At 50.8% G+C, this 19,484-nt stretch overlaps 2 protein-coding genes across 2 annotated transcripts in view; one reads left to right on the top strand and one right to left on the bottom strand.

Annotated features, from left to right (window-relative positions):
* The window catches only part of LOC115188874 (regulator of G-protein signaling 11-like), a 448,181-nt gene that overhangs the window by 16,792 nt on the left and 411,905 nt on the right, over positions 1-19,484 (top strand).
* LOC115188910 (regulator of G-protein signaling 11-like) lies at positions 5,281-18,488 on the bottom strand. Its single transcript, XM_029747743.1, has 5 exons — positions 18,401-18,488; positions 13,513-13,609; positions 11,120-11,170; positions 10,894-11,000; positions 5,281-5,367 (listed from the first exon to the last, which is right to left on the bottom strand). Exons 1-5 carry the CDS (start codon positions 18,461-18,463, stop codon positions 5,299-5,301), a joined length of 387 nt encoding a protein of 128 aa, XP_029603603.1. The 5' UTR covers positions 18,464-18,488; the 3' UTR covers positions 5,281-5,298.

The raw sequence follows: 19,484 nt of genomic DNA, 5'->3' as shown, positions 1-19,484 counted from the left end.
GGGCCGTCCTGTCCCAGGTACAGGGGATTAGGTCCGTCCTGTCCCAGGTACAGGGGACTAGGGGCAGTCCTGTCCCAGGTACAGGGGACTAGGGGCCGCCCCGTCCCAGGTACAGGGGCCGTCCTGTCCCAGGTACAGGGGACTAGGGGCCGTCCCGTCCCAGGTACAGGGGACTAGGGGCAGTCCTGTCCCAGGTACAGGGGACTAGGGGCCGTCCTGTCCCAGGTACAGGGGACTAGGGGCAGTCCTGTCCCAGGTACAGGGGACTAGGGTCCGTCCTGTCCCAGGTACAGGGGACTAGGGGCAGTCCTGTCCCAGGTACAGGGGACTAGGGGCCGTCCTGTCCCAGGTACGGGGGACTAGGGGCCGTCCCAGGTACAGGGGACTAGGGGCCGTCCTGTCCCAGGTACAGGGGACTAGGGGCCATCCTGTCCCAGGTACAGGGGACTAGGGGCAGTCCTGTCCCAGGTACAGGGGACTAGGGGCCGTCCTTTCCCAGGTACAGGGTCCGTCCTGTCCCAGGTACAGGGGACTAGGGGCCGTCCTTTCCCAGGTAGAGGGTCCGTCCTGTCCCAGGTACGGGGGACTAGGGGCAGTCCTGTCCCAGGTACGGGGGACTAGGGGCAGTCCTGACCCAGGTACAGGGGACTAGGGGCAGTCCTGTCCCAGGTACAGGGAATTAGGTCCGTCCTGTCCCAGGTACAGGGGACTAGGGGCCGTCCCAGGTACAGGGGACCAGGGGCCGTCCTGTCCCAGGTACAGGGGACCAGGGCCCGTCCTGTCCCAGGTACAGGGGACTAAGGGCCGCCTTTCCCAGGTACAGGGGACTAGGGGCCGTCCTGTCCCAGGTACAGGGGACTAGGGTCAGTCCTGTCCCAGGTACGGGGGACCAGGGGCCGTCCTGTCCCAGGTACAGGGGACTAGGGGCAGTCCTGTCCCAGGTACAGGGGCCGTCCTGTCCCAGGTACAGTGGATTAGGTCCGTCCTGTCCCAGGTACAGGGGACAAGGGTCCGTCCTGTCCCAGGTACAGGGGACTAGGGGCAGTCCTGTCCCAGGTACAGGGGACTAGGGGCCGTCCTATCCCAGGTACGGGGGACTAGGGGCAGTCCTGTCCCAGGTACAGGGGACTAGGGGCAGTCCTGTCCCAGGTACAGGGGACTAGGGGCCGTCCTGTCCCAGGTACAGGGGACTAGGGGCAGTCCTGTCCCAGGTACAGGGGACTAGGGTCCGTCCTGTCCCAGGTACAGTGGATTAGGGGCCGTCCTGTCCCAGGTACAGGGGACTAGGGGCAGTCCTGTCCCAGGTACAGGGGACTAGGGGCCGTCCTTTCCCAGGTACAGGGTCCGTCCTGTCCCAGGTACAGGGGACTAGGGGCCGTCCTTTCCCAGGTACAGGGTCCGTCCTGTCCCAGGTACAGGGGACTAGGGGCAGTCCTGTCCCAGGTACAGGGGACTAGGGGCCGTCCTTTCCCAGGTACAGGGTCCGTCCTGTCCCAGGTACAGGGGACTAGGGGCCGTCCTTTCCCAGGTACAGGGTCCGTCCTGTCCCAGGTACGGGGGACTAGGGGCAGTCCTGTCCCAGGTACGGGGGACTAGGGGCAGTCCTGTCCCAGGTACAGGGGACTAGGTGCAGTCCTGTCCCAGGTACAGGGGATTAGGTCCGTCCTGTCCCAGGTACAGGGGACTAGGGGCCGCCCTGTTCAGCTGGGAATGTCAGTATCTGTATCAGATGGGAATGTCAGTATCTGTATCAGATGGGAATGTCAGTATCAGATGGGAATGTCAGTATCTGTATCAGATGGGAATGTCAGTATCTGTATCAGATGGGAATGTCAGTATCTGTATCAGATGGGAATGTCAGTATCTGTATCAGATGGGAATGTCAGTATCTGTATCAGATGGGAATGTCAGTATCTGTTTCAGATGGGAATGTCAGTATCTGTATCAGATGGGAATGTCAGTATCTGTATCAGATGGGAATGTCAGTATCTGTTTCAGATGGAAATGTCAGTATCTGTTTCAGATGGGAATGTCAGTATTTGTATCAGATGGGAATGTCAGTATCTGTTTCAGATGGGAATGTCAGTATCTGTATCAGATGGGAATGTCAGTATCTGTTTCAGATGGGAATGTCAGTATCTGTTTCAGATGGGAATGTCAGTATTTGTATCAGATGGGAATGTCAGTATCTGTATCAGATGGGAATGTCAGTATCTGTATCAGATGGGAATGTCAGTATCTGTTTCAGATGGGAATGTCAGTATCTGTATCAGATGGGAATGTCAGTATCTGTTTCAGATGGGAATGTCAGTATCTGTTTCAGATGGGAATGTCAGTATCTGTTTCAGATGGGAATGTCAGTATTTGTATCAGATGGGAATGTCAGTATCTGTATCAGATGGGAATGTCAGTATCTGTATCAGATGGGAATGTCAGTATCTGTATCAGATGGGAATGTCAGTATCTGTATCAGATGGGAATGTCAGTATCTGTATCAGATGGGAATGTCAGTATCTGTTTCAGATGGGAATGTCAGTATCTGTATCAGATGGGAATGTCAGTATCTGTATCAGATGGGAATGTCAGTATCTGTTTCAGAATGTCATTGAAAGGTGCACATTGTTATATTAGCAGAATAATGCTTCTATGGTATTTTATTAACCTTTATTTAACTAGGAAAGTCAGTTAGGAACAAATTCTTATTTTCAGTGACGGCCTAGGAACAGTCTGCCCCTTGTTCAGGGGAACGGTGGGTTAACTGCCTTGTTCAGGGGAACAGTCTGCCCCTTGTTCAGGGGAACAGTGGGCTAACTGCCTTGTTCAGGGGAACAGTCTGCCCCTTGTTCAGGGGAACGGTGGGTTAACTGCCTTGTTCAGGGGAACAGTCTGCCCCTTGTTCAGGGGAACGGTGGGTTAACTGCCTTGTTCAGGGGAACAGTGGGTTAACTGCCTTTTTCAGGGGAACAGTGGGTTAACTGCCTTGTTCAGGGGAACAGTGGGTTAACTGCCTTGTTCAGGGGAACGGTGGGTTAACTGCCTCGTTCAGGGGAACGGTGGGGTTAACTGCCTCATTCAGGGGAACAGTGGGGTTAACTGCCTTGTTCAGTGGAACAGTGGGTTAACTGCCTTGTTCAGGGGAACAGTCTGCCCCTTGTTCAGGGGAACGGTGGGTTAACTGCCTTGTTCAGGGGAACAGTGGGTTAACTGCCTTGTTCAGGGGAACAGTGGGGTTAACTGCCTTGTTCAGGGGAACGGTGGGTTAAGCCTTGTTCAGGGGAACGGTGGGTTAACTGCCTCATTCAGGGGAACAGTCTGCCCCTTGTTCAGGGGAACAGTGGGTTAACTGCCTTGTTCAGGGGAACAGTCTGCCCCTTGTTCAGGGGAACAGTGGGTTAACTGCCTTGTTCAGGGGAACAGTCTGCCCCTTGTTCAGGGGAACGGTGGGTTAACTGCCTTGTTCAGGGGAACAGTCTGCCCCTTGTTCAGGGGAACGGTGGGTTAACTGCCTTGTTCAGGGGAACAGTGGGTTAACTGCCTTTTTCAGGGGAACAGTGGGTTAACTGCCTTGTTCAGGGGAACAGTGGGTTAACTGCCTTGTTCAGGGGAACGGTGGGTTAACTGCCTCGTTCAGGGGAACGGTGGGGTTAACTGCCTCGTTCAGGGGAACAGTGGGGTTAACTGCCTTGTTCAGGGGAACAGTGGGTTAACTGCCTTGTTCAGGGGAACAGTCTGCCCCTTGTTCAGGGGAACGGTGGGTTAACTGCCTTGTTCAGGGGAACAGTGGGTTAACTGCCTTGTTCAGGGGAACAGTGGGGTTAACTGCCTTGTTCAGGGGAACGGTGGGTTAACTGCCTTGTTCAGGGGAACGGTGGGTTAACTGCCTCATTCAGGGGAACAGTGGGTTAACTGCCTTGTTCAGGGGAACAGTCTGCCCCTTGTTCAGGGGAACGGTGGGTTAACTGCCTTGTTCAGGGGAACAGTGGGTTAACTGCCTTTTTCAGGGGAACAGTGGGTTAACTGCCTTGTTCAGGGGAACAGTGGGTTAACTGCCTTGTTCAGGGGAACGGTGGGTTAACTGCCTCGTTCAGGGGAACGGTGGGTTAACTGCCTCGTTCAGGGGAACGGTGGGGTTAACTGCCTCGTTCAGGGGAACGGTGGGTTAACTGCCTTGTTCAGGGGAACAGTGGGTTAACTGCCTTGTTCAGGGGAACAGTCTGCCCCTTGTTCAGGGGAACGGTGGGTTAACTGCCTTGTTCAGGGGAACAGTGGGTTAACTGCCTTGTTCAGGGGAACAGTGGGGTTAACTGCCTTGTTCAGGGGAACGGTGGGTTAACTGCCTTGTTCAGGGGAACGGTGGGTTAACTGCCTCATTCAGGGGAACAGTGGGTTAACTGCCTTGCTCAGGGGAACAGTGGGTTAACTGCCTCATTCAGGGGAACAGTGGGTTAACTGCCTTGTTCAGGGGAACAGTGGGTTAACTGCCTCGTTCAGGGGAACGGTGGGTTAACTGCCTTGTTCAGGGGAACGGTGGGTTAACTGCCTTGTTCAGGGGAACGGTGGGTTAACTGCCTTGTTCAGGGGAACGGTGGGTTAACTGCCTTGTTCAGGGGAACGGTGGGTTAACTGCCTTGTTCAGGGGAACAGTGGGTTAACTGCCTCGTTCAGGGGAACGGTGGGTTAACTGCCTTGTTCAGGGGAACGGTGGGTTAACTGCCTTGTTCAGGGGAACGGTGGGTTAACTGCCTTGTTCAGGGGAACGGTGGGTTAACTGCCTTGTTCAGGGGAACGGTGGGTTAACTGCCTTGTTCAGGGGAACGGTGGGTTAACTGCCTTGTTCAGGGGAACGGTGGGTTAACTGCCTTGTTCAGGGGAACGGTGGGTTAACTGCCTTGTTCAGGGGAACAGTGGGTTAACTGCCTTGTTCAGGGGAACAGTGGGTTAACTGCCTTGTTCAGGGGAACGGTGGGTTAACTGCCTTGTTCAGGGGAACGGTGGGTTAACTGCCTTGTTCAGGGGAACAAGGCAGTTAACCCACTGTTCCCCTGAACAAGCACTTCTTTTAGAATATCTACATAGTTATTGAACTCAACCTGCTTGTTGTTGGTTGCGATTGAGTGGGGGGAAACAGCTGTGGCCAAGGTTATGACAGATGTCTTGGTGACGGCAAGGAGACACAACAAGAAACACACACATCAAAACCACAACCCCAAGCCAACTAACGTTTGGCTTCTGTCATGGCCCCCGGTATTTCATGAAGAGGAAGCAGAAAAAAACAAGGCAGAATCAACAGATGCCCACTTAACCCTTAACCTCACCATAGTCCAGCTCTGAGGCAGGCCAACGGCTACTGGTCCAGAAATATGGAGTCTGAGAGAGAGAGAGAGAGAGAGAGAGAGATGTTCAGAAAGAGGGAGATTTCTGCGTGAGGCCAAACCACACGACCAACAACATTGGACACTTTACGAAACCTTAAGCCTTCACTATCTCATCCTGGAATATCCAAGGCCTGAGGTCATCTGTCTTTGGCCTAAAGAGCAGGAACCTGGAATTCATCAATGAAATCAGAAATACAGACATTGTCATCCTACAAGACACCTGGTATAGAGGAGACGGACCCACTGGTTGCCCTCTAGGTTACAGAGAGCTGGTAGTCCCATCCACCACACTACCAGGTGGGTGGTATAGAGGAGACGGACCCACTGGTTGCCCTCTATGTTACAGAGAGCTGGTAGTCCCATCCACCACACTACCAGGTGGTATAGAGGAGACGGACCCACTGGTTGCCCTCTAGGTTACAGAGAGCTGGTAGTCCCATCCACCACACTACCAGGTGGGTGGTACAGAGGAGATGGACCCACTGGTTGTCCTCTAGGTTACAGAGAGCTGGTAGTCCCATCCACCACACTACCAGGTGGGTGGTACAGAGGAGATGGACCCACTGGTTGTCCTCTAGGTTACAGAGAGCTGGTAGTCCCATCCACCACACTACCAGGTGGGTGGTATAGAGGAGACGGACCCACTGGTTGCCCTCTATGTTACAGAGAGCTGGTAGTCCCATCCACCACACTACCAGGTGGGTGGTATAGAGGAGACGGACCCACTGGTTGCCCTCTATGTTACAGAGAGCTGGTAGTCCCATCCACCACACTACCAGGTGGTATAGAGGAGACGGACCCACTGGTTGTCCTCTAGGTTAAAACTACAAACTACAAAAGACAGCTTCTCCACATTCAGCCCACTGACACCCCTATCAGACCACAGCCACTAACACCCCTATCAGACCACAGCCACTAACACCCCTATCAGACCACAGTCAGCCCACTGACACCCCTATCAGACCACAGTCAGCCCACTGACACCCCTATCAGACCACAGTCAGCCCACTGACACCCCTATCAGACCACAGCCCACTGACACCCCTATCAGACCACAGCCCACTGACACCCCTATCAGACCACAGTCAGCCCACTGACACCCCTATCAGACCACAGTCAGCCCACTGACACCCCTATCAGACCACAGTCAGCCCACTGACACCCTATCAGACCATAGCCCACTGACACCCCTATCAGACCACAGTCAGCCCACTGACACCCCTATCAGACCACATTCCACTGACACCCCTATCAGACCACAGTCAGCCCACTGACACCCCTATCAGACCACAGCCCACTGAGACCCCTATCAGACGACAGTCAGCTACTGACACCCCTATCAGATCACAGTCAGCCCACTGACACCCCTATCAGACCACATTCCACTGACACCCCTATCAGACCACAGCCCACTGACACCCCTATCAGACCACAGCTCACTGACACCCCTATCAGACCACATTCCACTGACACCCCTATCAGACCACAGCCCACTGACACCCCTATCAGACCACAGCCAGCCCACTGACACCCCTATCAGACCACAGTCAGCCCACTGACACCCTTATCAGACCACAGTCAGCCCACTGACACCCCTATCAGACCACAGTCAGCCCACTGACACCCCTATCAGACCACAGCCCACTGACACCCCTATCAGACCACAGCCCACTGACACCCCTATCAGACCACAGTCAGCCCACTGACACCCCTATCAGACCACAGTCAGCCTACTGACACCCCTATCAGACCACAGCCCACTGACACCCCTATCAGACCACAGCCTACTGACACCCCTATCAGACCACAGTCAGCCCACTGACACCCCTATCAGACCACAGTCAGCCCACTGACACCCCTATCAGACCACAGTCAGCCCACTGACACCCCTATCAGACCACAGCCTACTGACACCCCTATCAGACCACAGTCAGCCCACTGACACCCCTATCAGACCACAGCCTACTGACACCCCTATCAGACCACAGCCCACTGACACCCCTATCAGACCACAGCCTACTGACACCCCTATCAGATCTCAGCAGTCTACTTGAAAAGAGAAATACTCAGTGATGAGGCATCAACGTCAAAGGAACTGAGTAATATTAAGAAATGCTATAGATGGAAGGAAAGTAGTGTGGAAAAAAAACTATTAGGAAGCATCAAATTCAATCCCTTCTAGAACAACTTCCTCGACAAAACGTTCCACTGTAACAGTGAAGGTGTAAACTCGGCAGTAGAAAATCTTAACAGTATTTTTGACCTCTCAGCTTCCCTATCAAATCTAAAACTTTCAAACAGAAAACCGAAGAAAATTATCAACAATGACAAATGATTTGATGAGGAATGCAGAAACCTAAGAAAGAAATGGAGAAACCTGTCCAACCAAAAACACAGAGACCCAGAAAACCTGAGTCTACACCTTCACTATGGGGAATCACTAAAACAATACAGAAACACAGAGACCCAGAAAACCTGAGTCTACTCCTTCACTATGGTGAATCACTAAAACAATACAGAAACACAGAGACCCAGAAAACCTGAGTCTACGCCTTCACTATGGTGAATCACTAAAACAATACAGAAACACAGAGACCCAGAAAACCTGAGTCTACACCTTCACTATGGGGAATCACTAAAACAATACAGAAACACAGAGACCCAGAAACCCTGAGTCTACTCCTTCACTATGGTGAATCACTAAAACAATACAGAAACACAGAGACCCAGAAAACCTGAGTCTACGCCTTCACTATGGTGAATCACTAAAACAATACAGAAATACACTACGGAAAACCAAACAACAACACGAAGAACTATCTATCCAAAACAGAGATGTGTGGATAAACCACTTCTCCAATCTTCTCCAGTCTCTATAACAAAGAACAAACAGCAAAAACATAAACATGATCAAAATACAGATCTTAGAATCAACTATTAAAGACTACCAGAACCCACTGGATTCTCCAATTACATTGAATAAACTACAGGACAAAATACAAAACCCTCCAACCCAAAAAGGCTTGTGGTGTTGATGGTGTCCTCAACGAAATGATCAAATATACAGACAACAAATTCCAATTGGCTATACTAAAACTCTTTAACATCATCCTCAGCTCTGGCATCTTCCCCAATATTTGGAACTAAGGACTGATCACCCCAATCCACAAAAGCGGAGACAAATATGACCCCATATATACGTCAACAGCGACATTGAGAAAATCTTTGGCATTATCATTAACAGCAAACTCATACATTTCCTCAGTGAAAACAATGCACTGAGCAAATGTCAAATTGGCTTTTTACCAAATTACCGTATGACAGACCACGTATTCAGCCTGCACACCCTAATTGACAAACAAACCAAAACAAAGGCAAAGTCTTCTCATGCTTTGTTGATTTCAAAAAAGGATTTGACTCAATTTGGCATGAGGGTCTGCTATATAAATTGATGGAAAGTGGTGTTGGGGGAAAAACATACATTATAAAATCCATGTACACAAACAACAAGTGTACGGTTAAAATTGGCAAAAAACACACGTTTCTTCCCACAGGGCCGTGGAGTGAGACAGGGATGCAGCTTAAGCCCCACCCTCTTCAACATATATATCAATGAATTGGTGAGGGCACTAGAACAGTCTGCAGCACCCGGCCTCACCCTACTAGAATCTGAAGTCAAATGTTTACTGTTTGCTGATGATCTGGTGCTTCTGTCCCCAACCAAGGAGGGCCTACAGCACCACCTAGATCTACTGCACAGATTCTGACAGACCTGGGCCCTGGCAGACCTGGGTCCTGACAGACCTGGGCCCTGAAAGACCTGGGCCCTGATAGACCTGGGCCCTGACAGACCTGGGCCCTGACAGACCTGGGCCCTGACAGACCTGGGCCCTGGCAGTAAATCTCAGTAAGACCAAAATAATGGTGTTCCAAAAAAGGTCCAGTCGCCAGGACCACAAAAATAAATTCCATCTAGACACCGTTGCCCTAGAGCACACAAAACACTATACAGACCTCGGCCTAAACATCAGCGCCACAGGTAACTTCCACAAAGCTGTGAACGATCTGAGAGACAAGGCAAGAAGGGCCTTCTACGCCATCAAAAGGAACATAACATTTTACATACCAATTAGGATCTGGCTAAAAATGACTTGAATCAGTTGTTGAACCCATTGCCCTTTATGGTTGTGAGGTCTGGGGTCCGAATACCAACCAACAATTCACTAAATGGGACAAACACCAAATTGAGACTCTGCATGCAGAATTCTGCAATAATATCCTCAGTGTACAACGTAAAACCACAAATAATGCAGAGCAGAATTAGGACGATACCCGCTAATGATCAAAATCCAGAAAAGAGCCGTTAAATTCTACAACGACCTAAAAGGAAGCGATTCCCAAACCTTCCATAACAAAGCCATCACCTACAGAGAGATGAACCTGGAGAAGAGTCCCCTAAGCAAGCTGGTCCTGGGTCTCTGTTCACAAACACAAACAGACACCACAGAGCCCTAGGACAGCAACACAAACAGACCCCACAGAGCCCCAGGACAGCAACACAAACAGACCCCACAGAGCCCCAGGACAGCAACACAATTAGACCCAACCAAATCATGAGAAAACAAAAAGATAATTACTTGACACATTGGAAAGAATTAACAAAAAAACAGAGCAAACTAGAATGCTATTTGTCCCTAAACAGAGAGAACAACGTGGCAGAATACCTAACCACTGGGACTGACCCAAACTTAAGGAAAGCTTTGACTATGTACAGACCCAGTGAGCGTAGCCTTGCTATTGAGAAAGGACGCCGTAGGCAGACCTGGCTCTTAAGACAAGACAGGCTATGTGCAACACTGCCCACAAAATGAAGTGGAAACTGAGCTGCACTTCCTAACTTCCTGCCCAAATGTATGACCATATTAGAGACACATATTTCCCTCAGATTACACAGATCCACAAAGAATTAGAAAACAAACCCAATTTTGATAAACTCACAGCAGTAAGATTTGTGACCTGTTGCCACAAGAAAAGGGCAACCAATGAAGAACAAAACACCATTGTAAATACAACCCATATTTATGTTTATTTATTTTCCCTTTTGTACTTTAACTATTTGTACATCATTACAACACTGTATATAAACATAATATGACATTTGAAATGTCTTTATTCTTTTGGAACTTCTGTGAGTGTAATGTTTACTGTTCATTTTTATTGTTTATTTCACTTTTGTATATTATCTATTTCACCTGCTTTGGCAATGTTAACATATGTTTCCCATGCCAATAAAGCCCCCTTGAATTGACTTGAATTGAGAGGGGGAGAAGAGAGAGGAGAGAGAGGAGGAGAGAGAGATATTCAGAAAGAGAGAGGGAGAGAGAGAGATGTCTGTGTGTGTGTAGAGAGAGGGGGGAGTAAAGAGGAGAAAGAGGAGAGAGAGATGTTCAGAGAGAGAGAGAGATGTTCAGAGAGAGAGAGAGAGAGAGAGAGAGAGAGAGAGAGTTGTCTGTGTTACCTGGAAGCGGTAAGGAGAGCCATCAGATCTCAGTAGTAGAGAGCGAGGCTCTTTCAGAGGATAGATGTACCCATACTGCACCAGGAGTCCTCCCAGGTGGCGCGCCTCTACACACACACATTTCAAAGTGACATTTTGCAGCTTTGAGATGAAGATATGGTATAAAACTAGAAATAGTGACAGGGGGAATTACATCCACAGTGAAAAAAGGAAGAGCCAGACTCACCTTCCTCTGTTATATTGTATTTCTGAATCAGCCACTCGATGACGTCATTACCTGAAGAGAAAGAGACGTTAGCCCCCGTTTAAACCCCGATCTAACATGCCTCCTTTGTCCTGATCTTGTCCACATGCTGATTGTGCCCACGTTTTTCCACATAGGCGTAGACGATTAAAAAGAGGCATTGCGATGTGATCGTGATCAGGGCGTAGACGATTAAAAAGAGGCATTGCGATGTGATCGTGATCAGATCTTCCTGACCCCCGTCCAGAGGTAGTCGGGAACCCGTTGTGTCAGGATTAATGCCAAGTGTCACGGTGTGGTATAACCCTACTAGGGCTTAATGCCCAGTGTAGACGGATCTGGATTAATGCCAAGTGTAGACGGATCTGGATTAATGCCAAGTGTAGACGGATCTGGATTAATGCCAAGTGTAGACGGATCTGGATTAATGCCAAGTGTCACGGTGTGGTATAACCCTACTAGGGAAAAATGCCAGGTGTAGACGTATCTGGATTAATGCCGAGTGTAAACGGATCTGGATTAATGCCGAGTGTAGACGGATCTGGATTAATGCCAAGTGGAGACGGATCTGGATTAATGCCAAGTGTAGACGGATCTGGATTAATGCCAAGTGTAGACGGATCTGGATAAATGCCAAGTGTAGATGGATCTGGACAGATCACAAACATTTTGATCATGGTATAACCCTACTGGTCTCGGTCTGGTATAACCCTACTGGTCACGGTCTGGTATAACCCTACTGGTCACGGTCTGGTACAACCCTACTGGTCACGGTCTGGTATAACCCTACTGGTCACGGTGTGGTATAACCCTACTGGTCACGGTCTGGTATAACCCTACTGGTCTGGGTCTGGTATAACCCTACTGGTCTCGGTCTGGTACAACCCTACTGGTCACGGTCTGGTATAACCCTACTGGTCACGGTCTGGTACAACCCTACTGGTCACGGTCTGGTACAACCCTACTGGTCACGGTCTGGTATAACCCTACTGGTCACGGTGTGGTATAACCCTACTGGTCACGGTCTGGTATAACCCTACTGGTCGCGGTGTGGTATAACCCTACTGGTCACGGTCTGGTACAACCCTACTGGTCACGGTCTGGTACAACCCTACTGGTCACGGTCTGGTATAACCCTACTGGTCACGGTCTGGTACAACCCTACTGGTCACGGTCTGGTATAACCCTACTGGTCTCGGTCTGGTACAACCCTACTGGTCACGGTCTGGTATAACCCTACTGGTCTGGTACAACCCTACTGGTCACGGTCTGGTATAACCCTACTGGTCTCGGTCTGGTACAACCCTACTGGTCACGGTCTGGTATAACCCTACTGGTCTGGTACAACCCTACTGGTCACGGTCTGGTATAACCCTACTGGTCACGGTCTGGTATAACCCTACTGGTCACGGTCTGGTATAACCCTACTGGTCTGGTACAACCCTACTGGTCACGGTCTGGTATAACCCTACTGGTCTCGGTCTGGTACAACCCTACTGGTCTGGTACAACCCTACTGGTCACGGTCTGGTATAACCCTACTGGTCTCGGTCTGGTATAACCCTACTGGTCACGGTCTGGTATAACCCTACTGGTCACGGTCTGGTATAACCCTACTGGTCTCGGTCTGGTACAACCCTACTGGTCACGGTCTGGTACAACCCTACTGTTCACGGTCTGGTATAACCCTACTGGTCTCGGTCTGGTACAACCCTACTGGTCACGGTGTGGTATAACCCTACTGGTCTCGGTCTGGTACAACCCTACTGGTCACGGTGTGGTATAACCCTACTGGTCACGGTCTGGTATAACCCTACTGGTCACGGTGTGGTATAACCCTACTGGTCAGGGTCTGGTACAACCCTACTGGTCTGGGTCTGGTATAACCCTACTGGTCACGGTCTGGTACAACCCTACTGGTCACGGTGTGGTACAACCCTACTGGTCTGGGTCTGGTACAACCCTACTGGTCTGGGTCTGGTATAACCCTACTGGTCACGGTCTGGTACAACCCTACTGGTCTGGGTCTGGTATAACCCTACTGGTCACGGTCTGGTACAACCCTACTGGTCAGGGTCTGGTATAACCCTACTGGTCACGGTGTGGTACAACCCTACTGGTCGCGGTGTGGTACAACCCTACTGGTCACGGTCTGGTATAACCCTACTGGTCACGGTCTGGTATAACCCTACTGGTCACGGTCTGGTACAACCCTACTGGTCAGGGTCTGGTACAACCCTACTGGTCACGGTGTGGTACAACCCTACTGGTCACGGTGTGGAGGTCAGGGTGTGGTAACCTTGGTAACCTACCGGTCATGGCGTATAACGGTGATGAGGACCTAGAGGTCAGGGTGTGGTAACCTTGGTAACCTACCGGTCATGGCATGGGGAATAACGGTGATGAGGAGTCTCTGGTTTCTCATCTTCATCCCCATGTCAGGATCTTGCATCGCTACGATCACTCTCTCCATCTACACACACACACACACACACACACACACACACACACACACACACACACACACACACACACACACACACACACACACACACACACACACACACACACACACACACACACACACACAGGGGTTAGGGAGACACACACACACACACACACACACACAGGGGTTAGGGGTTAGGGAGTAGGGGATAGGGAGTAGGGAGTAAGGGATAGGGGTTAGGGAGTAGGGGTTAGGGAGTAGGGGATAGGGAGTAGGGGTTAGGGAGTAGGGAGTAGGGAGTAGGGGATAGGGAGTAGGGAGTAGGGGATAGGGAGTAGGGTTTAGGGAGTAGGGGATAGGGAGTAGGGGATAGGGAGTAGGGTTTAGGGAGTAGTGGATAGGGAGTAGGGTTTAGGGAGTAGGGGATAGGGGTTAGGGAGTAGGGGTTAGGGAGTAGGGGATAGGGAGTAGGGGTTAGGGAGTAGGAGATAGGGTTTAGGGAGTAGAGGTTAGGGAGTAGGGATTAGCGATAGGGGTTAGCCATCAGAACCTCCATCGGCAGCTAGCCATCAGAACCTCCATCAGCAGCTAGCCATCAGAACCTCCATCGGCAGCTAGCCATCAGAACCTCCATTGGCAGCTAGCCATCAGAACCTCCATTGGCAGCTAGCCATCAGAACCTCCATCAGCAGCTAGCCTTTAGAAGATAACCAGCTAATTAGCTACTAGCTATTTAATCATTATCAGCCACTGCTAGCGGCCTTTACCTTCCTCACAGACACCAGCCACTTTTAGCCTGGATAATACATTCCAGCCTGCCAGTATCAGACTGTTTTCTCCACTACAACGCCGGATTCCTGCCGTAAACCCTGGACCATTACTCCTGATCATCACAGCTAGCTAGCTGCCACCGAGTGGCCCGGCCCCGAAGCTAGCCCTGAGCTAGCCCCCAGTGATCACTCGGCTACACAGCTGATCCCTCCCGGACTCTACCGCAACACGGCTAGAATCCACTACTCCACCGGATCCTTGCCATAAGCTCTGGACCTTTGCATCGGATCATCGCTGCTAGCTAGCTGCTACCGAGTGGCTATAGCGGCTAATTCCCCTGTCCTGAAGCTAGCACCAGTTAGCCGTGAGCCAGGCGCATCTCCAGGCTAGCAAACGCAATTACTACAACTACAATACCTCTTTCGCCAACTGGCCTGGTCCCTTTGTCGACATGGTGCCCCACCGTAAAACCACGACTGGTCTGCCGACGTAACTACATCCTCTGTGCCATCAGAACCTCCATTTGCCGGACTTCTGAGCAGACGCTTTTACTAGCCCCGGCCTGCTAACTTTAAACGCTGTGTCTCCCGCTTGCTAGCATAGTAATAATGACTACCCCGGCTTCCCTGTTTCATCTATTGCTGTTCACTGGACCCTATGTTCACTTGGCTACATAGCTGATGCCTGCTGGACTGTTCATTAATCACGGTACTCCATTTTGTTTATTTTTATTTTGTTTATCTGTCGGCCCTAGCCACGAACTCAGGCCCTGTGTGTAGTTAACCGACCCTCTCTGCCGATTCATCGCCATTTTACCTGTTGTTGTTGTTGTCTTAGCTGATTAGCTGTTGTTGTCTTAGCTAGCTCTCCCAATCAACACCTGTGATTGCTTTATGCCTCGCTTTATGTCTCTCTCAAATGTCAATATGCTATGTATACTGTTGTTTAGGACAGTTATCATTGTTTTAGTTTACTGCGGAGCCCCTAGTCCCGCTCAACATGCCTCAGATACCTCCTTTGTCCCACCTCCCACACATGCGGTGACCTCACCCAGCATAACTAGCGCGTCCAGAGATGCAACCTCTCTTAGCATCACTCAATGCCTGGGTTTACCTCCACTGTACCCGCACCCCACCATACCCCTGTCTGTACATTATGCCCTGAATCTATTCTACCACGCCCAGAAATCTGCTCCTTTTATTCTCTGTCCCCAACGCACTAGACGACCAGTTTTGATAGCCTTTAGCCGTGCGCTGAGTTCGCTATTTGGGGTGGCAGGTGTTTTTTGCTGTGTCGCTCATTAAAAGCCATCACCCGTATCGCTGCTTCCTGCGTCTGATTCCTCCTCCACTACCCCTAAGCATTACATCCATGTCTTTGTGTGAAATTGTTGTATGTTATGTGGGTATTTATCATGCACCTGATTTTTGTTAATGTTCCGTGTTTTGGGCACGTTTATTGTATTCTGTGCTGTCGTTTTGGAATGGAATAAAAGTGCACCTGTTACTACACGCTACTCTCCTGCACCTGACTTCGCCTCCCTTACACACCCGTAACACAAAGCCTCCTTTACTCACGCCACCAAACATACCCTCGTAAAAACTGACCATCCTACCGATCCTCGACTTCGGCGATGTCATTTACACTCTACTCAGAAAACTGGATGCAGTCTATCACAGTGCCATCTGTTTTGTCACCAAAGCCCCTTATACCACCCACCACTGCGACCTGTATGCTCTAGTTGGCTGGCCCTCGCTATCTATTCATCGCCAGACCCACTGGCTCCAGGTCATCTATAAGTCTATGCTAGGTAAAGCTCCGCCTTATCTCAGCTCACTGGTCACCATAACAACACCCACCCGTAGCACAAGCTCCAGCAGGTATATCTCACTGGTCATCCCCAAAGCCAACACCCCCTTTGGCCGCCTTTCCTTCCAGTTCTCTGCTGCCAATGACTGGAACGAATTGCAAAAATCGCTGAAGCTGGAGACTTATATTTCCCTCACTAACTTTACACATCAGCTATCTGAGCAGCTAACCGATCGCTGCAGCTGTACATAGCCCATCTGTAAATAGCCCATCCAATCTACCTACCTCATCCCCATATTGTTTTTATTTACTTTTCTGCTCTTTTGCACACCAGTATTTCTACTTGCAAATCATCATCTGCACATCTATCACTCCAGTGTTAATTTGCTAAATTGTAATTACTTCGCTACTACGGCCTATTTATTACCATACCTCCTCATGCCATTTGCACACACTGTATTTAGACTTTCTTCTTTTTCTACTGTGTTATTGACTGTACGCTTGTTTACTCCATGTGTAACTCTGTGTTGTTGTATGTGTCGAATTGTTATGCTTTATCTTGGCCCAGTCACAGTTGTAAATGAGAACTTGTTCTCAACTTGCCGACCTGGTTAAATTAAGGTGAAATAAATACATAAAAAAGGTGTTAGGGGTTAGGGAGTAGGGGTTAGGGAGTAGGGGTTAGGGTTAGGGAGTAGGGGTTAGGGATGGGGTTTAGGGTTAAGGAGTAGGGGTTAGGGTTTAGAAGTAGGGGTTAGGGAGTAGGGGTTAGGGAGTAGGGGTTAGGGTTAGGGAGTAGGGGTTAGGGATGGGGTTTAGGGTTAAGGAGTAGGGGTTAGGGTTTAGAAGTAGGGTTTAGGGAGTAGGGTTTAGGGAGTAGGGGTTTAGGGAGTAGGGGTTAGGGAGTAGGGGTTAGGGACGGGGTTTAGGGGATGGGGTTAGGGTTAAGGAGTAGGCTTTAGGGAGTAGGGTTAGGGAGTAGGGGTTAGGGAGTAGGGGTTAGGGAGTAGGGGTTAGGGATGGGGGTTTAGGGGATGGGGTTAGGGTTAAGGAGTAGGCTTTAGGGAGTAGGGTTAGGGAGTAGGGGTTAGGGAGTAGGGGTTAGGGAGTAGGGAGTAGGGGTTAGGGAGTAGGGGTTAGGGAGTAGGGGTTTAGGGAGTAGGGGTTTAGGGAGTAGGGGTTAGGGAGTAGGGGTTAGGGACGGGGTTTAGGGGATGGGGTTAGGGTTAGGGTTAGGGTTAAGGAGTAGGCTTTAGGGAGTAGGGTTAGGGAGTAGGGGTTAGGGAGTAGGGGTTAGGGAGTAGGGAGTAGGGGTTAGGGAGTAGGGGTTAGGGATGGGGTTTAGGGGATGGGGTTAGGGTTTAGGGTTAGGGAGTAGGGGTTAGGGAGTAGGGGTTAGGGAGTAGGGGTTTAGGGAGTAGGGGTTAGGGGATGGGGTTAGGGTTAGGGAGTAGGGGTTAGGGAGTAGGGGTTAGGGAGTAGGGGTTAGGGACGGGGTTTAGGGGATGGGGTTAGGGTTAGGGTTAAGGAGTAGGGGTTAGGGTTTAGAAGTAGGGGTTAGGGGTACGGGTTCAGGGGATAGGGGTTAGGGTTTAGGGTTAGGGTGTAGGGTTTAGGAGCAGTGTTCAGGGTTAGCAGTAAGGTTTAGGGGTTAGGGTGTAGGGGTAGGGTTTAGGGGTTAGGGTGTAGGGGTAGTGCGTAGGGTTTAGTGTAGGGTTAGGGGTTAGGGGTTAGGGTGTAGGGGTAGTGTGTAGGGGTTAGTGTAGGGTTAGGGGTTAGGGTGTAGGGGTAGTGTGTAGGGGTTAGTGTAGGGTTAGGGGTTAGGGTGTAGGGGTAGTGCGTAGGGTTTAGTGTAGGGTTAGGGGTTAGGGGTTAGGGTGTAGGGGTAGTGTGTAGGGGTTAGTGTAGGGTTAGGGGTTAGGGGTTAGGGTGTAGGGGTTAGGGGTTAGGGTGTAGGGGTAGTGTGTAGTGTGTAGGGTTAGGGGTTAGGGGTTAGGGTGTAGGGGTAGTGTGTAGGGGTTAGTGTAGGGTTAGGGGTTAGGGTGTAGGGGTAGTGTGTAGGGGTTAGTGTAGGGTTAGGGGTTAGGGGTTAGGGTGTAGGGGTAGTGTGTAGGGGTTAGTGTAGGGTTAGGGGTTAGGGGTTAGGGTGTAGGGGTAGTGTGTAGGGGTTAGTGTAGGGTTAGGGGTTAGGGGTTAGGGTGTAGGGGTAGTGTGTAGGGGTTAGTGTAGGTACAGTACCTTTCTGAGGCAATACATCTGCTCCCTCTGAGCTCCTCCTTTGGTCAGCGTGTTGATGGTCATCTTCTCTCTCTCCGTCTCTCTCTCTCTCTCCGTCTCTCTCTCTCCGTCTCTCTCTCTTTCTCTCTTTAGCTCTCTCTCCGTCTCTCTCCCTCTCTCTCTATCTCTCTATATCTCTCTCTCTGTCTCTCTCTCGTCTCTCTTCCTCGCTCTCTATCTCTCTCTTTATATCTCTCTTTCTCTCTTTAGCTCTCTCCGTCTCTCTCTCTCTCTTTCAGTAGAAGTGCTGTCTAGATGTCTCTGTCTGTTTTTAGCAATCTGAGGTAGCAGGCAGCAGCGGGACAATAAAGTGCAGAAATGAACCAAGCTGCACAGGAGCACTAAGTATCCATCCCCTCCCTTCCCCTCTCTCTCCATCTCCTCCCCCTTTTATCTCTCTCTCTCTCTCTCCATCCCCTCCCTTCCCCTCTCTCTCCATCTCCTCCCCCTTTTATCTCTCTCTCTCCACCCCCTCCCCCTTCTCTCTCTCTCTCCATCCCCTCCCCCCTCTCTCTCCACCCCCTCCCCCTTCTCTCTCTCTCTCTCCATCCCCTCCCCCTTCTCTCTCTCTCTCTCCATCCCCTCCCCCTTCTCTCTCTCTCTCTCCATCTCCTCCCCCTTTTATCCCTCTTTCTCCATCCCCTCCCTCCCCCTCTCTCTCCATCTCCTCCCCCTTTTATCCCTCTCTCTCCATCCCCTCCCCCTTCTCTCTTTTTCCATCCACCTTTTATCTCTCTCCCTCCTTCTCTCTCTCCATCCAGCTTTTATCTCTCTCTCTCCACCCCCTCCCCCTTCTCTCTCTCTCTCCATCCCCTCCCCCTCTCTCTCCACCCCCTCCCCCTTCTCTCTCTCTCTCTCCATCCCTCCCCCTTCTCTCTCTCTCTCTCCATCCCCTTCCCCCCTTCTCTCTCTCTCTCTCCATCCCCTCCCCCTTCTCTCTCTCTCTCCATCCCCTCCCCCTTCTCTCTCTCGCTCTCTCTCCATCCCCTCCCCCTTCTCTCTCTCTCTCTCCATCCCCTCCCCCTTCTCTCTCTCTCTCTCCATC

The sequence above is a fragment of the Salmo trutta genome, unplaced genomic scaffold (genome assembly GCF_901001165.1).
Source record: "Salmo trutta unplaced genomic scaffold, fSalTru1.1, whole genome shotgun sequence".
In the NCBI taxonomy this organism is placed as follows: domain Eukaryota; kingdom Metazoa; phylum Chordata; class Actinopteri; order Salmoniformes; family Salmonidae; genus Salmo; species Salmo trutta.
Note: the sequence above shows the minus strand (reverse complement) of the source record. Positions and strands in the feature narration are given on the sequence as shown.